This window comes from Danio rerio, chromosome 4 (genome assembly GCF_049306965.1).
Source record: "Danio rerio strain Tuebingen ecotype United States chromosome 4, GRCz12tu, whole genome shotgun sequence".
NCBI classification, from domain to species: Eukaryota; Metazoa; Chordata; class Actinopteri; order Cypriniformes; family Danionidae; genus Danio; species Danio rerio.
In genome coordinates this window covers 1,287,501-1,307,500 of record NC_133179.1, presented here as the reverse complement: position 1 = coordinate 1,307,500, position 20,000 = coordinate 1,287,501, and the positions used below count along the sequence as shown (strand labels likewise).

The 20,000-nt window shown below is 38.0% G+C and overlaps 1 protein-coding gene and 1 long non-coding RNA gene across 10 annotated transcripts in view; one reads left to right on the top strand and one right to left on the bottom strand.

Annotated features, from left to right (window-relative positions):
* Positions 1–20,000, top strand: part of LOC101885658 (glutamate receptor ionotropic, kainate 2-like) — a 100,505-nt gene that overhangs the window by 52,751 nt on the left and 27,754 nt on the right. For all 7 annotated transcript variants that reach the window (XR_012401678.1, XR_012401679.1, XR_012401680.1 and 4 more), the window contains 3 exons: positions 5,560–5,741; positions 8,134–8,187; positions 11,706–11,879. Coding sequence is in view for 4 of the 7 variants with exons in the window: in XM_073946818.1 (XP_073802919.1) it covers positions 5,560–5,741; positions 8,134–8,187; positions 11,706–11,879 (410 nt within the window). In the remaining 3 variants the exon portion in view is untranslated. The remainder of the gene's footprint in view (positions 1–5,559; positions 5,742–8,133; positions 8,188–11,705; positions 11,880–20,000) is intronic.
* The window catches only part of LOC141381551 (uncharacterized), a 49,941-nt gene that overhangs the window by 14,796 nt on the left and 15,145 nt on the right, over positions 1–20,000 (bottom strand). For 2 of the 3 annotated variants that reach the window (XR_012401698.1, XR_012401699.1), the window contains exon 2: positions 15,371–15,430. This is a non-coding gene — a long non-coding RNA (uncharacterized lncRNA). Of the gene's footprint in view, positions 1–3,863; positions 4,025–15,370; positions 15,431–20,000 lie in introns of all 3 variants that reach the window. The other variant, XR_012401697.1, reaches the window with a different exon arrangement.

Here is a 20,000-nt window from a genome sequence, read left to right as displayed (position 1 = left end):
ATTTTGAGTCTTAATTTAGGGGAAATAGGTATTGAACACGTCACCATTATTCTCAGAAAACATATTTCTAAAGCTGCTGTTGACCTGAAATTTTCCCCAGATGTTGACAACAACCAAAGAAATCCAAAAATGAAGAGAAAACAAAACTAATTCATTTACAAATGACGTTCTGTGTAATAAAGTGAAATGACGAAGGGAAAAAGGATTGAACACATGAAGAAAGGGGGGTGTAGTTCAGCAGTGAAAGCCCAGACAGCAGCTGAAATCTCTCAGTAGTTCTTCAGCAAGCCTCTTTTTCCCCCCAGTGTATCTTATAGCCAGGGCCGGAGCAAGCTGAACTGCCGCTCTAGGCAAAGGACGATCACGCCGCCCTCAAACCTAAAGTGAAACCGCCCTAGACGTGGCTATAACTGAGGCGCGGGTGGCAAAGGTAGTTTAGGGGACGCCGCTCTCTATATTCTGCCACCCTAGGCAGCCGCCTAGGTCGCCTTTATGGAAGCGCCGGCCCTGCTTATAGCCAGCGCTTAATTTGTGAATTGCGAGGTCCCGGAACAGATTGGGTTAACGGATCCGACATGTTATCTGAGGATGGAGAGGTGTCACGCACAGAAATGGAGAGAACATGCATGAGGGAGGTTGGCGGTGGGTGGCGGAGGGGTGTCGCTGATGAAAGTGTAGAGGGATGGGGAGTCGTGGAAGAAAGTGAAAGTGAACAGCAGACGGGGGAGGAGGGGGGTTGAGGAGGGGGATCGGTAAACTGAGGTGCCGGATCAGATTTCAGAGGTGCCTGATCCGGCGTGTTCCGGCAAAATTAAGCCCTGCTTATAGCTAATAAAACAGGAAAAGTTTGGACAATTTGACTAAGGCCCCGTTTACACTAGTGCGTTTTAGTTTTAAAACGGCGTTGTAGAATGAAAACGATCCGCGTCCACACTCGCGTTTTACCCAGCGTTTCTGAACAGCTCTCCGTCCACACCAAAACGCTGAAAACGCACATCACGTGACCACACACACACTCTCGGGCAAGCGCTCCAGCATTTCTACCCAGATGAGAGCTCTGCTTGTCGGACTGCTCATCAAGCATCTCCCGCTGGATCTAATCTCACTATATTTGCTAAACGTGATATTTCATTCATGTTGTTGTCTTTATCTAACGACATAGGCCAATTCCCTGACTTTGGTCATTGGAATCTATTAAGTTACTTGTTCACGGGTAACATGTTTTGGTTAAGCGCAAAGATAAGTTAATGATTAATCCAGGTACATTGACTGATCGCTTGCCTTTATTTCCCACAATGTATAAACTTATTGTGTTATACTTTTATAATTATCGATTATTAAAACTGATATTCAGCAAAAGAGAGGCTGTGTTTCGTATTTTCACTGAAATTGAAAGGAGGCAGTTGTTATCGGCTCCGTTTTGTTATAAATATCTACACAGTGAAGATGACGCTCATATATGCAGCACGACGCCTCAACATTTCTGCTGTCTAAGTTGCTAATATTAAAATGAAAATAGGCAGTTCCTTAAATCATGTTTACATTTTATTGTTGAGAAAGTGAAACAACGTAGCCAGGGTGATGTGAATGAAGTTATAAAGTGCACTGTTCCCTTTGAAGATTTACGCGTGTCCTCGGTCTGTTTTCCATATCAAACTGAGAAGGGGGAGACTGCAGCCTTGATCAAACTTGCGAAGTCTTAACTTACAAGTAGAGGATGCGAGACTGAACTGTGTGTGGGCTACTTAATATTGAGGAAAAGCCCCAATCAGATAGGCGAACGTTTGCAGCCCCGCCTCCGTTTTCAGATGTCTCCGTCTTTCCCCATCCACACTGAGACGGAGCAGCAGCGTTTCAGAATGAAAACGGCCTCTCCAGCGTTTTCGAAACGCTCCGTTTTCGGCGCTCGAGAACTCCGGCGTAGTGTGGACGGATGGCGTAACCGTAGTAAAACTTATGCGTTTTCAAACTAAAACGCACTAGTGTAAACGGGGCCTCAGTTTAGGCTTTTAGGTGCTGCAGCTTAAAGACGCCTCTCATATGGAGAATGAAGCCTCATGTGTTGCTCAGGTGTGAGTTTCTCACAGACTTCAACAGAGTGTGTAAATCTTGATGCTTCTGTGAGTCTCGCCTATCAGATCTGAGCTTTACTCTGTATTCTCTATTGGATTGGGGTCAGGTGATTGGCTGGGCCAGCTTGATTTTCTTTCTGTGAAAGTAACTGAGAGTCTCCTCAGCTGTGTTTTGGATCCTTGTCTTGCTGAAATGGTTTCATCAGAATCAGAAAGAGCTTTATTGCCAGGTATCACACATATAAGGAATTTGTTTATGTGACAGAGCTTGTACAGTGCATCAGAATTACAGAGACAGGACAAAAAAACAGGTAATATATATATATATATATTATTAATGTGTATTACAAATATAAGTAGTGACTGCAGATATACAAATTGACAAGGTACAGGTATATGTTACTATATACAGCGTTATATGTGCAGCTGTTTTGTGCAAATTGGCATGTAAAGAATGTTGTGGAATAAGTGTATATGTGTATTAAAAGTTTATAGCAAGTAGTGATGTTGGTTTCATAATAATTATTATTATCAAGTGTTCATGAGGTGGATTGCCTGAGGGACAGTTGATGATAATAATCATGAAAAACTCATGCATATCTTAGGTGTGAGTTTCTCACAGACGTTAGCAGAAAGTCAAAATCTTGATGCTTCTGTGAGTATAGTCTATCAGATTTAAGCTTTAGTTTGTATTCTCTATTGGATTAGGGTCAGGTGATTGGCTGGGCCAGCTTGATTTTCTTTCTCTGAAAGCATCTGAGAGTCTCCTCTGCTGTGTTTTGGATCATTGTCTTGCTAAAATATCCACCCTGGTTTCATCTTCATCCTCCTGCTAATGTAGATGTTGGCCTGAAGCAGCTGATCTTCATTTACACTGAGGAAGGGCAGAGGCTTGCTGAAGAACTACTGGTTGCTGAAGAACTGCTGTCTGGGCTTTCACTGCTGAACATCTTCTATTCTTCATGTGTTCAGCAGTGTTTCCCTTCGTCATTTAATTTTGTTACACAGAACTTCATTTGTAAACTAATCAGATTTGTTTTCTTTGCATATTTAAATTTCTTTGGTTATCTACATCCGGGGAAAATTTCAAGTCAACAGCACTTTAAGAAATATGCAACCCAGTACTGGGAAACAGCCACATACACCCACATTCACACTCATACACTATGGACAATTGAGTTAATCAATTCCCCTATAGCGCGTGTGTTTGGACTGTGGGAGAACCCGGAGCACCCGGAGGAAACCCAACACGGGGAGAACGTGCAAACTCCACACAGAAATGCCAACTGACCCAGCAACCTTCTTGCTGTGAGGCCACAGTGCTGACCACTGAGCCACCGGGCCAGCCTTTTCTGAGATTTCACACACACACTCACTCACTCCTTGTCACACACACACACTGCAGCAGGGGTGATTCAGTCAGAGTGTGTGTGTGTGTGTGTGTGTGGTCGTGGAGTGTTTACTGACTCCTAATTCAAACAAATGATTGCAGCTCCTGCTTTCATTCAATTAGTGTGATTACAGACAAACGTCATCAAACGCCGCTATTAATGACGGAGCGCTAATGAGCAGTGTGTGTGTGTGTGAGTGAGATGAGGAGAAGGCAGTGTATGTGTGTATGTGTGTATGTGAGATGAGGAGAGTGCAGTGTGTGAATGTGCGTGTGTGGCTGGTGACTGTGTACGTAATAAGCAAAGTGTGTGTGTGTGTGTGTGTGTGTGTGTGTCTGTGTGTGTGTGTCTGTGTGTGTGTGTGTGTTACTTCATCTTTTACTAATGTCCTCAATCTCACCTAGAGTAGTAAAGTCAGCAGTTGCCAGGCGACCATTAGTTACCCATCGTTAAGGTCACATGAAGGCGCAGCGCAGCCCCTCCCTCTGAGTATCCCAGGATGCACTGCTGCAATCAAACGCTTCCCAGTGGAGACACACATCTGACCACAACACTGCATACCTGACCAACACACACACACACACGCGACCATAATCACAATCACATACACACATGCACAGACACATAAACAGAATTACACACACACACACACACACACACACACACACACACACACACACACACAGACATGCACTCAGACACTGAAACACACACACATGCATACACACTTGCACACATTCTTACAGACACAGATACACACATGCATACACACTTACACACACAGACACATACATAGCCTACACACACAACACACACATATGTAAACAAACACACACACACACACAATCATGCATAAACACACACAAACTTTTACACATGGACATGCACACAGACACTCAAACATGGACACACATGCATACACACACAACCATGTATACACACACTTACACACATAAACAAACACATGTATACACACGCACAAACACACATGCACACACACAATCATGCATATACACTTACACACAAACACACACACACATGCATATACACTTACACACACAAACACACACACAATCATGCATAAACACACACACACATTTACACACTGACATGCACACAGACACTCAAACATGGACACACATGCATACACACACAACCATGTATACACACACTTACACACTGACATGCACACAGACACCCAAACATGGACACACATGCATACACACACAACCATGTATACACACACTTACACACATAAACAAACACATGTATACACACGCACAAACACACATGCACACACACAATCATGCATATACACTTACACACACAAACACACACACTTATACAAAGACACAAACACACGCACCTGGACATGCAAGTATGTACACACAGATATGCGCACACACATGCACAGACACCTATACACACATGCATACACAGCGATACAAACACATGCACACACGCACGCATGCACATACACACACACACACACACATTCAAAACATTTCAGTGAGGAAGAACCCCATGCAGTGTCACGGTGGCGCAGTGGGTAGCATGATCGCCTCACAGCAAGAAGGTTGCTGGTTTGAGTCCCGGCTGGGTCAGTTTGCGTTTCTGTGTGGAGTTTGCATGTTCTCCCCGTGTTGGCGTGGGTTTCCTCCGGTTGCTCCAGTTTCCCCCACAGTCAAAACACATGCGCTATAGGGGAACTGATGAACTCAATTGGCTGCAGTGTATGAATGTATGAGTGTGTATAGGTGTTTCTCAGTGTTGGGTTGCAGCTGGAAGGGCATCCCCTGTTTAAAAAATTGGCTAAATAAGTTGGTGGTTCATTCCACTGTGGCGACCCCTGATTAATAAGGGGACTAAGCCGAAACTAAAATGAATGAATGAATGAAGACCCCCTGCATTTCTCTTTGATGAACATGCGAATCAAGCGTTTCTCTTAAGCTCTCCTCTAAGCCGGAGCGTGTCTCCGCTGCAGAAATGGAGTGTGAATGTATGGATCGGTGTGGTGTTTGCGAGTGTGTTTTGTGTGCTGTCAGATATGGATCTGCTGTAGTGCTCGCTCAGCGTTCTGCTGTTGTGTCCCGCAGGTCTGATCCGCCTGCAGGAGCTCATTAAAGCTCCGTCCAGATACAACATCCGGCTGAAGATCCGACAGCTCGCCGCCGACACCAAGGATGCCAAACCGCTGCTGAAGGAGATGAAGAAAGCCAAGGAGTTCCACGTCATCTTCGACTGCAGCCACGAGATGGCCGCGTGGATCCTCAAACAGGTCAAAAAGCATTTCCTCTTTATAATTAAGGGGGCAGTTCACACAGAAATGTACTTTATTAATTACTAGAGCTGTGGAAAAACGAGACGGTGCTTTAGGCTGGTGTTCAACAGCAGATGGCACTCTAAGCTAGTTTTTAACAGCAGACGGCGCTCTAGGCTAGTTTTTAACAGCAGACGGCGCTCAAGGCTATTTTTTTACAGCAGACGGCGCTCTAGGCTAGTTTTTTACAGCAAACGGCGTTCTAGACTATTTTTTTACAGCAGATGGCACTCTAGGCTAGTGTTTAACAGCAGATGTCGCTCTACGCTAGGGTTTAACAGCAAATGGTGCTCTAGGCTAGGGTTTAACAACAGACGACGCTCTAGGCTAGTTTTTAACAGCGGACAGTGCTCTAGGCTAGTTTTAACAGCAGACGGTGCTCTAGGCTAGTTTTAACAGCGGACAGTGCTCTAGGCTAGTTTTAACAGCAGACGGTGCTCTAGGCTAGTTTTAACAGCGGACAGTGCTCTAGGCTAGTTTTTAACAGCGGATAGTGCTCTAGACTAGTTTTAACAGCAGACGGTGCTCTAGACTAGTTTTAACAGCAGACGGTGCTCTAGGCTAGTTTTAATCAGCAGATGGTGCTCTAGGCTAGTTTTAACAGCAGATGGTGCTCTAGGCTAGTTTTAACAGCAGATGGTGCTCTATGATAGTTTTTAACAGCAGACGGTGCTCTAGGCTAGTTTTAACAGCAGATGGTGCTCTAGGCTAGTTTTAACAGCAGACGGTGCTCTATGATAGTTTTTAACAGCAGACGGTGCTCTAGGCTAGTTTTTAACAGCAGATGGTGCTGTAGGCTAGTTTTAACAGCAGATGGTGCTCTAGGCTAGTTTTAACAGCAGATGGTGCTCTAGGCTAGTTTTAACAGCAGATGGTGCTCTAGGCTAGTTTTAACAGCAGATGGTGCTCTAGGCTAGTTTTTAACAGCAGACGGTGCTCTAGGCTAGTTTTTAACAGCAGATGGTGCTCTAGGCTAGTTTTTAACAGCAGACGGTGCTCTAGGCTAGCTTTTAACAGCAGAAGGTGCTCTAGGTTAGTTTTTAACAGCAGATGGCGCTCTATGCTAATTTCTAACAGCAGGCGGTGCTCTAAGTTCATTTTTAACAGCAGATAGCGGTATAAGCTAGTTTTTAAACAGCAGATGATGCTCTAGGCTAGTTATAAAACATCAAACAGTGCTCTAGGCTAGTATTTAACAGCAGACAGTGCTCTAGACTAGTTTTAAACAGCAAATGACACTTTAGTAGGCTAGTTTTTAACAACAGATGGCACTCTTGGCTAGTTTTTTTTTTTTTTTACAGCAGATGGTGCTTTAGGTTAGTTTTTACCAGCAGACGGTGCTCTAGGCTCGCTTTTTTAACAGCAGATTGCGCTCTAGGCTTGTTTTTAACAGCATATGGTGCTCTAGAATAGTTTCAAGCAGCAGATGGTGCTCTAGACTAGTGTTTTAATAGCAGTGGGTGCTCTATGTAGTTTACCAGTGCTCTACCAATAGTTTGTCCTTGTTTTCTGGTTATTTAATATTTGCGGTATTTAATTCTCAGTTTCAGCATGGTTTTCATTCACGTCTCTGGTATAAATGATGATGGCTCGTCTTCTCCAATCATAATTCACATGTTAAATCTCAGTGTTAGAAATTCTATTAGTGTGACATTATTACAAAGGCCTCGAACCAGAATGGGAATGTAATTAAAGCCGGCGTTTTGGCCGCGGGGCTTTAAGATCTCTGATTAAAGATGCAGCACTGATAAAGCGTCTCTCATTTATTAAAAGCGCAGCGCTGATGGAGGTCTTTCTGTAGGATTCTGATGTAGATCACTGTATATGCAAATCACATAGACACTGAAAAAAATTATTCAAAGATGATTCCTTGGATTTACTCAATTTTTTCATGTTAAGGGGTTGTAAACAATTTATTCAGGTTGAATTTAAACAAACCAATTAATTTGAACATTATTAAATTTCATTTGATTGTTTAAATTCAACACAAATAAATTGTTTACAACAGTTCTGCATGCAACACTTTTTCAGTGCAGTGCATGACAGACATGCTCATGTTCAAATATATGTCATATATTTAAAATTATTTATCCTCCTTTGAAATAATAATTCTCTCAATAGTTTCCACAGTGTTTCCTGTTGCATATTTCTTCTGGAGAAAGTCTTATTTCTTTTAGTTTGGCTAACATAATAATAATAATAATAATAATAATAATAATGTTAAAGTTAATATTATTTACCCCCTTTTTAACCCACCCTTTTCCTGACTGGCTACAAAACTGCTTGCCTAGTTTACCTAGTTGGTTTGAACCATTAATATTCATGATATTATCTGATTTTTTTTCTGCAGGCTCTTTCAATGGGAATGGTGACAGAATATTATCATTACATCTTTACAACACTGGTGAGTTATTGATAAAACACTGTATTATTTATTAATTATAGAAGAGAATACTGCATTTTCATTTTGGAGTCTGACTCAACTCTTTCTTTTTAAGGTAAATTTATGTGATCTGTTTTCCAATAAAATCGTAGACGTGATTCTTATGTTGAGTCACAGTTCAAAAAGAGCATTGCTAGCATGAATTAGCAAGTTCAGGGCATGTTTTAACAAATTGCTAAAATGGTCTGGCATTGGGCTAGCATGAGTTGTAACATGTTGTTGAATTTACATGTTGCTAGAATTGTTCCTTGCATAAATCAGTACATGGCTAACATGTTTTAACCAGTTTTTAGCATGATTAACATGTTTAACACAATGATAGCATGCATTAGCATGTTTTTTTTACCTTAAATGATCATCTTGTTAGCTTGTTTTCACATGTGGCTAACATGTTTTAACCTGTTTTAAGCATGGTTGACATGTTTAACAAAATGATAGCATGAATTAGCATGTTTTTTTACCTTAAATTATCATCTTGTTAGCTTGTTTTCACATGTGGCTAACATGTTTTAACCTGTTTTAGCTTGGCTAACATGTTTAACAGAACGCTAACATGAATTAGCATGTTTTCACTTTAAATGATCATGTTGTTAGCTTGTTTTTACCTGTGGCTAACATGTTTTAACCAATTTTAATCATGACTAACATGTTTAAAACAATGATAGCATTAATGTGCATGTTTTCACCTTAAATGATCATGTTGTTTACTTATTTTCACATGTAGCTAACATGTTTTAACCTGTTTTACCATGGTTAACATGTTTAACACAATGATACATGTGGCTTACATGTTTTAGCCGGTTTTTAGCATAGGTAACATGCTTAACACATTGATAGCATAAATTAGCATGTTTTTACCTTAAATTATTATGTTGTTAGCTTATTTTTACATGTGGCTAACATGTCTTAACCAGTTTTTAGCACGAATAACATGTGTAACACAATGATATCATGCATTAGCATGTTTTCACCTTAACTTATCATGCTGTTAGCTTGTTTTCACACATGCCTAACATGTTTTAACCAGTTTTTAGCATGGATAACATGTTTAGCACTATAAATTAGCCTGGTGTCACCTTAAATTATCATGTTGTAAGCTTGTTTTCACACATGGCTAATATGTTTTAACCTGCTGTAAGCATGGCTAACATATTTAACATAATGATGGCATGAATTAGCATGATTTCACCTTAAATTATCATGTTGTTAGCTTGTTTTTACATGTGGCTAACTTGTTTTAACCTGTTTTAAGCAAGTGTAACATGTTTTAACACAATGATAGCATGAATTAGCATGCATTTACCTTAGATTTTTATGTTGTTAGCATGTTTTCACACATAGCTAACATATTTAACACCGTGATATCACAAATTAGTATGTTTCACCCTAAATTATTATGTTGTTAGCTTGTTTTAACTTGAGGCTAACATGTTTTAGCGTATTTGCTAACCTAAATTGAAGTGGTTATATGGCTTAACATTTTGTTATTGTGTTTCTATTATATTTATTGTTAGAATTGTTTGCTAATTTGTAGTTGCAATTAACATGTCATATTTATTAGATATCACTAGCATGCACTTACATGTTTCTAGCTTAATCTAACATGTTTTACCTGTATGCTAGCAATGAAATAGCATGGTTCTACCATTACCTAATGGCTATTTAATTAACATCCTGTTAACATAAATGAGGGTGATGCTACCATGGTTAGCAGTAAACATGTTTTAGCAGGTTTAAAATTGTTAAAACCTTAAGACATCGCTAGCTTGTATTTAGCATGTTGTTAACATGAATAAGCAAGACATGTCCATGCTTAGCAATCAGCATGTCACAGCACATTTGAAAGCTTTAAAACTTTCAGACATCGCTAGCTTGTTTGAGGACGCCTTAGCATGATGTTAACATTAGCATGATGCTACCATGCTTAGCAATCAGCATGCTCTAGCATATCCAAGAGCATTAAAACTTAAGAGTTCGCTAGCTTTGCATGCTTATAATTTTGTTAGCATGTTTTACTATGCTGCTAGCATGATTTTTCCTGATTGTTAGCATAGCCTAGGCTAGTGGTTCTGCTCTGTAGATAGCTAAGAAGTTAGTCTCATCAGTTATAAACAAACAGTTTTGATATCAGAAAGTAATCTTCTTCCAAATGTAAAGCAAGGTTGTTTTGCTGAACTCTCCTACAGCCTGTTCAAAGCATAAACACATTTAATTGTGATCAATTAGTTTGGTAAATAAGAGTGATTCTGTTTCTCCAGTGGATGGTCTTGATTTGAGAGCATTTATTCAAGAAGGCTGTGTTTTGTGCCGTGTTTGTTTTCTGTTTTTGTGAGGTTCAAACAAGGCAAATATTATTCAAGCGAGCAGAAAGATCAAACCTAAATCAAAGGAAAACAAGTTTACTGGTCTCACACCGCTGCTGCTGATGTAACACAAACCCCCAGTGAATTATTAATGATGTTTTGCTTCTGCAGTAATTGTGTTGAAAATGCCTAAAATAAACAATATTATAGTAATTAATAATAAAAACTATAGTGTTTTACTGTGTATGCATTATAGCCTTCACAACAGTTTGTAATTAATGCTGAAGAATACTGTAGTATTAACTATAGTCAACTGATACACTGTATTATAATTTAGTTAAACTGTGGTGTGTTGTAGTATAATATAACCTGTGGTTGTAGAAAACTACAGTACTGGGCATTTGTTTATATTATTATAGTTGTTGTGTTACCATAGCAACTATAGAATCACCACGACAGATAGAATCGCCACAACAGATCAATTACAATAGTTGTTGTGTTGCCATAGCAGTTGAGGAATCACCATAACAGATCAATTACTGTAGTTGTTACCATAGCAACTGTAGAATCGCCACAACAGATTAATTTATTTACTATAGTTGTTGTGTTTCTATAGCAACTGTAGAATCACCTCAACAGGTTAATTTATTTGCTGTAGTTGTTGTTTTACCATAGCAACTGTAGAATCACCACAACAGATCAATTACTGTAGACTTTGTGTTCCCATAGCAACTGTAGAATCACCATAACAGATCAATCACTATAGTTGTTGTGTTACCATAGCAACTGTAGAACCACCACAACAAATCAATTACTATAGTTGTTGCGTTACCGTAGCAACTGTAGAACCACCACAACAGATCAATCACTATAGTTGTGTTACCATAGCAACTGTAGAATCCCCACAACAGATAAATCACTATAGTTATTGTTACCATAGCAACTGTAGAATACCCACAACAGATCAATCACTATAGTTGTTGTGTTACCATAGCAACTGTAGAATCACCACAACAGATCAATCGCTATAGTTGTTGTGTTACCATAGCAACTGTAGAATCACCACAACAGATCAATCGCTATAGTTGTTGTGTTACCATAGCAACTGTAGAATCCCCACAATAGATCAATCACTATAGTTGGTGTGTTTAAGTTTGTTTCTGTGTGTGTGTGTAGGATCTGTTTGCTCTGGATATGGAGCCGTATCGCTTCAGCGGCGTCAACATGACCGGTTTCCGCATTTTGAACACGGAGAGTCCGCAGGTTTCCTCCATCATTGAGAAATGGTCAATGGAGAGACTGCAGGCGCCACCCAAACCAGACTCCGGCCTACTGGACGGCTTCATGACGGTCAGTGTGTGGGTGTGTGTATATGTGAGTGTGAGTTTGTGTGTGTGTGTGTGTGTGTTTGTGTGTGGTTGTCTGTGTGTGAGTTTGAGTGTGTGTGTGTGTGTGTGTGTGTGTTTGTGTGTGGTTGTCTGTGTGTGAGTTTGAGTGTGTGTGTGTGTGTGTGTGTGTGTGTGTGTGTGTGTGTGTGTGTGTGTGTGTGTGTGTGTGAGAATGCTGAAGTGGGGATGATGCGTCTTCTTGAAAAGTCTTTATCCGTCTTTGTGCTTTTGTTCTTTTCATCTCTCTCAGATTGTGTGTGTGTGTGTGTGTGTGTGGTTCAGAGCAGCCTTCATCACTCACCGATCGTGAACAAACAGATGTGAGCACTTGAGAAACCGTTTAAAGACACACACACGCCCTCCTTCATGAAACCTAGAGAGCATCACTAAGATCCTGTTCAAAACACTGAGATCAGCTCTCTAAGATCCTCGCTTATGCAGGAATCCCAGAATGCACTGCAGTCAGCTCCGCTCTGCCAAATGTGCTCTAATAACATTTGTCATAAGGTTATTTCTGAACCTACACTTAAAAAAAATATGTTTGTGGTTATTTTAACATTCATTCATTCATTGTCGGCTTAGTCCCTTTATTAATCCGGGGTCGCCACAGCGGAATGAACCACCAACTTATCCAGCAAGTTTTTATGCAGCGGATGCCCTTCCAGCCGCAACCCATCTCTGGGAAACATCCACACACAAACATTCACACACAGACTCATACACTATGGACAATTTAGCCTACCCAGTTCACCTGTACCGCATGTCTTTGGACTGTGGGGGAAACCGGAGCACCCGGAGGAAACCCATCCGAAGGCAGGGAGAACATGCAAACTCCACACAGAAACGGCAACTAAGCCGAGGCTCGACCCAGCGACCTTCTTGCTGTGAGGCGACAGCACTACCTACTGCGCCAATGTCTCGCCATCTTAACATTTAAAAATATATATAATTATGTCACACTCAATCCAAAATACAGGTACATTTGAAGCATTTCTCCTTCATTTTTCATTCATTCAATTGAACTAATATACAACAAATGTAAATGTAATGTATTTAGGTTTGAAGACAACAAGTAGTGCTACATGAGTATGTGGTGCATTCACTAGTAAACATTGTTTTTCATCATTGTAGGGTGGTGTTTAAGTGGATAGAGGACACTCAGAAGTGCACTGTGTTTTATAGACTTACAGCAGTGAAAATAAGTATTGAACACGTCACCACTTCTCTCAGAAAACATATTTCCAAAGGTGTCGTTGACCTGAAATTTTCATCAAATGTTGGTAACAACTAAAGAAATCCAAATATGAAGTGACAAATCTGATTAGTTTACAAATGAAGTTCTGTGTAATAAAATGAAATGACGAAGGGAAAAACTATTGAACACATGAAGAAAGTGAGGTCTATTTAGGCAGTGAAAGCAGCTGAAATCTATTCTCTCTGGCAGCTTAAAGACGCCTCTCATATGGAGAATGAAGCCTCATGCATATCTCAGGTGTGAGTTTCTCACAGACTTCAACAGAGTGTCAAAATCTTGATGCTTCTGTGAGTCTCGTCTGTCAGATCTGAGCTTTACTCTGTATTCTCTATTGGATTGGGTTCAGGTGACTGGCTGGGCCATTCTACAGCGTGGTTTTCTTTCTCTGAAAGCATCTGAGAGTCTCCTCGGCTGTGTTTTGGATCATTGTCTTGCTAAAATATCCACCCTGGTTTCATCTTCATCCTCCTGCTAGTGTAGATGTTGGCCTGAAGCAGCTGATCTTCATTTACACTGAGGAAGAGCAGAGGCTTGCTGAAGAACTACTGAGAGATTTCAGCTGCTGTCTGGGCTTTTACTGCTAAACTACACTTTCTTTTCTTCATGTGTTCAATACTTTTCCCCTCCGTCAATTCGTTTTATTACACAGAACTTCAGTTTTTAACTGATCAGATATGTTTTGTTTGCATATATGGATTTTGTTGGTTGTTGTCAAAATCTGGGGAAAATTTCAAGTAAACGGCACCTTTAAAAATTTGTTCTAAGAAAAATGTTGACATGTTCAATACTTATTTTCACTGCTATATGTATATATAGGCACTAACGGTCAAGACTTGGGTCATTTTTATTTATTTATTTTTTTCAAGAAAACTATTCTGTTTATCAAGGTGACATTTATTAAATGTAAAACAAAAGTTAAATTGTTAAATATTTGTTTTTTAAATATTTATTTATTACTTATTGTTTGTAGTTTCAAACAAAATTATCACTCCAGACATTATTGCTTTTATTTCTATTACCAATAATGATAATAATAATAAATAATATGAGAGTGATTTCTAAAGGATCATGTGACTAAAGACTGGAGTAATGAAGCTGAAAATTCATTATTAAAATCCCTGAAATAAGTTATTCAATTATAAACTTTTGAACAGCTATTTTATAGTGCAATAACATTTTACAATTTTACAATTTGTACATTTTTTTATTAAATAAATGCAGCTTTGGTGAGCAGGAGAAGCTTATTTTAAATAATTTAAAAGTCATACTGACCCTAAACTTTTGACCAGTAGTGTATATATATATATATATATATATATATATATATATATATATATATATATATATATATATATATACACAGAATTATTAGCCCCCCTTTAAATATTTGTTTCTTTCAAAAATATTTCCCAAATGGTGTTTAACAGAGTAAAGAATTGTTCACAGTATGTCTGATAATATTTTTTCTTCTGGAGAAAGTCTTATTTGTTTCATTTCGGCTAGAATAAAAGCAGTTTTTAATTTTTTAAAACCCATTTTAAGGACAAAACTATTATTCCCTAATAAGCTTTATTTTTTCTGATAGTCTACAGAACAAACCATCATTATACAATAACTTGCCTAATTACCCTAACCTGCCTAGTTAACCTAATTACCCTAGTTAAGCCTTTAAATGTCACTTTAAGGTGTATAGAAGTGTCTTAACAATATCTAGTCTAATATTATTTACTGTCATCATGACAAAGAGAAAATAAATCAGTTATTAGAGATGAGTTATTAAAACTATTATGATTAGAAATGTGTTAAAAAAGATTATATAAAACTTATATACACACACACACACATATATATATATATATATATATATATATATATATATATATAACATTCATGTTGCTGACTGTCTCCTGCTGGAAAATCCCACAGATATCAAGTGAATCTCCACCAGAGAACTGTGCTCTCAAACCTCCAATAAATCATCCGTCCGGCTGAACTATTATTAATATGGGAAGATAAAGGACTGGGCTAAATAATAAATAAGCCGAGAGCTGATGAAGCGCTTCATTAGAGTTACGGATGTTTATGACTTTCCCTCTGCGAGATCTCGCTCCGCTCTCATTTGCATGAGTAAAGCTGCTCTTCAGATGCAATCAGACGGACAGATAATGGAATTCATTAGCAGGAGGACGATTACTTACCCGTCCACATCAGCTCAGAGCGCGCGCCGCTAAGTTCATTTGCGGTTTGTTGCTTGTCATCTGAAAACAAAGAGATGAAAAAGCTGATGAGAAATCAGAACAATAGATGCTCTAACACACACTCGTCTGAAAGCAGACCTTCAGTGGTGCTTACAGTAGCTGTTTCCATCAAAAGATTTCAGTTGAATTTTGCATCAAATGTTTGTGAATGAAATATTCGTGAGTGTTTCCATCCAATGAGTCAAAGAGAACAAAGTTGTCTCTTGCTGATAAACTTGCACCAAATATAAAACAAAAAATGTTGGAGTGAGGCAGTGGCGCAGTAGGTAGTGCTGTTACCTCACAGCAAGAAGGTCACTGGGTCGCTGCTTCGATCCTCGGCTCAGTTTCTGTGTGGAGTTTGCATGTTCTCCCTGAGTTCACGTGGGTTTCCTCCGGGTGCTCTAGGTAGGCTATATTGTCCATAGTGTATGTGTGTGAATGTATGAGTGTATGGATGTTTCCCAGAGATGGGTTTCAGCTGGAAGGGCATCCGCTGCGTAAAAACATGCTGGATAAGTTGGCGGTTCATTCCGCTGTGGCGACCCCGGATTAATAAAGGGACTAAGCCGAAGGTGAATGAATGAATGAATTATTATTATTTTAGATACTAATAGATAAAAGTAGTATAAGGAATGCAGTGTGTATGGGGGCGGGACAGTAAATCTGACATAATTCTCTCTTCCGGCTGCCATTATCAGTCTCACACTATTGTTTTCCTCTTTCTGAAAGTCATGATAACACCATCCTGGAGTTTTTCTTGTATTATTTCAGCAAATAGGATTGTAAAAGAATGATTTGTTGTGCTCTACCATTCACTGCGCCCTGAATTTACCAACTATGAGCACTTCTGCTGCTGAGAAACGTGCAAATGTGAAAAGAGTGCATTATATTTAAAGTAGGGCTGTTAAAATTAGCGCGTTAATGCACGTGATTATTTAGAAATATTTAACACGTAAAAAAATAAATAAATAACGCAAATAACGCAGTTGCAGTTCCGCAATTTTATTCTCTTGCCAGAACAGTTGCACTTTAAACTGAATGCTTGTATAATAATGAGCAAAATATTTATTATCGTCATCATGACAAATGACATCTCCTCCTGTGGGCCCTCAAACCATATCTTAAAATAAACCAGAGACTTACAGGAGGTTTCAGGAGCATGCAAGATCTGTAAACCTGCATGTTCCTGCACATGAGTCATGAAAGCTCTGATGGATCAAATATGAAAAGGAAAAAATGAAACGCTTAATGCAGTGCCCGGCAAATAGTTTGAATTGTTATTTTATTTGTCAGGCTTGACGGGTTCTGATGTTAGCACGGTTCTAATCTCAGTGTTCTGCTGTGGTTGCCATGGTTACACTCGTGACGTCTTGTTTGCAAGAGTCTGTTTGACGCCAAAAAACACAATCTGGCAACTCGCAGAGCAACTCCTGAAGACACCGCTGAGAGATTCTCCTTATCAGACGCATTAATGAGCTCAGGCTGAGTTGAATGCTTGTTTACATGTTTGCGAATTGGACACATCCGTGAGGGTGTGCTCTTGCCAACCGAATTATTCACATATGCAAATATAAACATGACATGCACATGTTGTTTCAGCCACACACACACACTCAAAACACACACAAGTGCTGTAAACACTGAAAGGAAATGTCTATAAAGTTGTTTATTGAGATTATTGAAGTGTTTTACAGGAAAATGCCACCTAACAGGCAAAGATCTCTCGAATGAAGGTTGTTCCTGCAGCGTTAATAGAACATTTGTTGTGTTACTGATTGTTTGTTGTGTTTTTTTATCCTTCATCTAGTGTTTTTATCAGTATTAGTTGTAATGTTATGGGCTTCTGCATCAGGCCATACAGCACAAACGTATACAGTCTGCTACACTCTTAAATTTGAGTTGTTGTAACTCAAAGTTGAGTCATATATAGACAAAAGCCTTAGTTTTTTTATTTAAATTAAAATTAAGTCAGCACAGTGACTCAGTGGAGCAGTCGCCTCACATCCAGAAGGTCGCTGGTTTGAGTCCCGGCTGGGTCAGTTGGTGTTTCTGTGTGGAGTTTGCTTGTTCTCCCCGTGTTGGCGTGGGTTTCCTCCGGGTGCTCCGGTTTCCCCCACAGTCCAAACAGATGCGCTACAGGGGAATTTATTAAATTAATTAATTAAAATTATAGCCCAATGTTGGGTCCCTGTTTGACCTAATTGGGTTAGAACAACCCAGCATTTTTTAAAGTGTGCATATACAAAGGATTCAAAGTGACTGACTATATTAAGTCTTGCTTAAAGTCTGTGTTATATATTTAAATATATATGTTCTGTATAATGTACTTATTATTATTATTATTATTATTATTATTATTATTATTATTATTACTATCATTGTTATTAATATTATTATCATTATTATTATTATTATTATTATTATTATTATTATTATTACTATCATTATTAATATTATTATTATTATTATTATTACTATCATTATTAATATTATTACTTTCATTATTATTAATATTATTATAATTATTATTATTATTATTATTATTATTATTATTATTGTCATTATTATTATTATTATTGTTATTATTTGTTGTTATTATTATTATTGTTGTTGTTGTTGTGTTATGATTATTATTATTATTACTGTTATTATTATAAATATTTTATTATTGTTTTATAATTGATTGTTGTTATTATTATTAATATTTTTATTAATTTTGCTATTATTGTTATTGTTGTTATGATTATTATGATTATATTATTATTGTTTTTGTTATGATTATTATTTTTATCATCATTATTATTATTGTTATGATTATTATAATTATTATTATCATCATCATCATCACCACCATCATCATCATCATTATTGTTATGATTATTATTATTATCATCATCATCATTAGTATTATTATTATTGTTTTGTTATGATTATTATTTTTATCATCATTATTATTATTGTTATGATTATTATAATTATTATTATCATCATCATCATCATCACCACCATCATCATCATCATTATTGTTATGATTATTATTATTATCATCATCATCATTAGTATTATTATTATTGTTATGATGATGATTATTATTATTATAATTATTATTATTATTGTTATGAATATTATTGCAGCTGAAAAGGGCATCTGCTGCGTACAACATATGCTGGATAAGTTGGCGGTTCATTCCACTGTGGTGACCCCAGATTAAAGGGAAAATAAAGGGAAAAGAAAAGCCAAAAAGAAAATGAATTATTATTATTATAATTATTATTATTATTATTGTTGTTGTTGTTATTATTATTAATAATATTAATTAGTCATTATTCATAATACATTCATCTTGTTAAATGAAAACAGTTCAGATGTAAGTGTGAGCTCAGCACGTGAACAAATATGTGTCACTGGACCCAGAAAAATAAACTTAACTCAAAATAATAACCACATATATTATGTAAGTCATGCCATTATGGCCAATAATTATTTATTATAGAAACAAATTTGAAGAAAACGCTCACTTTATTTTAATGTAAGGTGATTTAGGGTGAAACAAGAGTGTGTCTCAACTGACCTAAATACACATAATTTAGCTTTAACTTGATTTAGGGTTGTATTTGTGCAGTGTATATATACCAAATTGGACAAATCAGATATTACAATATTAAAACATTTCTGCATTAAATATTGCGATAGGAGTGCAGTTTCTCAAGATGGTTTGAACAGCTCTCCTTGACAGTTTTCTGGGGAGTCGGTACAGAAACAGTATTTACTGTATGTGCAGAAACTGAATGACCACAATGCAAAACACTCTCAAAGTCTTAGATCAAGCAGAAATATTGTTTTGTTTTCACCTCCAGTCAAAATTAAGAGTTTTCCCTTAAAGCAAGCTAAATGATCTGCCAATAATCTTGTTTGCAGAAGCTGGTTTGTGTACAGTAAATGAGATGCTGATACAGTAGTGCAGAGACAGAGAGAGAGAGAGAGTGAGAGAGTGAGAGAGAGAGAGAGAGAGAGAGAGAGTGAGAGAGAGAGAGAGAGAGAGAGAGAGAGAGGTTCCTGGTGGAGTTGCCTTGGAAACAGTTGCCGGTGTGGTGAATCTGTTGCTAGTGTACGGGTTTCAGTCACTTCCACAAGACGTGTGCTGTGATTAAGCACTGACTCGCGCCACAGAGAGACTTCATTATAATCATAATTAAACACTGAACACTGGTGATGAAGAGGGCTCATCATCATCACACTGTAGTCTGTCAGTGATCAGCTCAAACATGCGCACACACACACACAGATACACACACAAACATACACACACACACACACACACACACACACACACACATACATATACCCATATACATACACACACATAAACACACACATACACATACATATACATATGCACATACATACACACACACACACACACACACATACACATACATATACATATACACAAACATACACACACACACACACACACACATACATATACCCATGTACATACACACACATAAACACACACATGCACATACATATACATATACACATACATACACACACACATGCACATATACATACACACACACACACA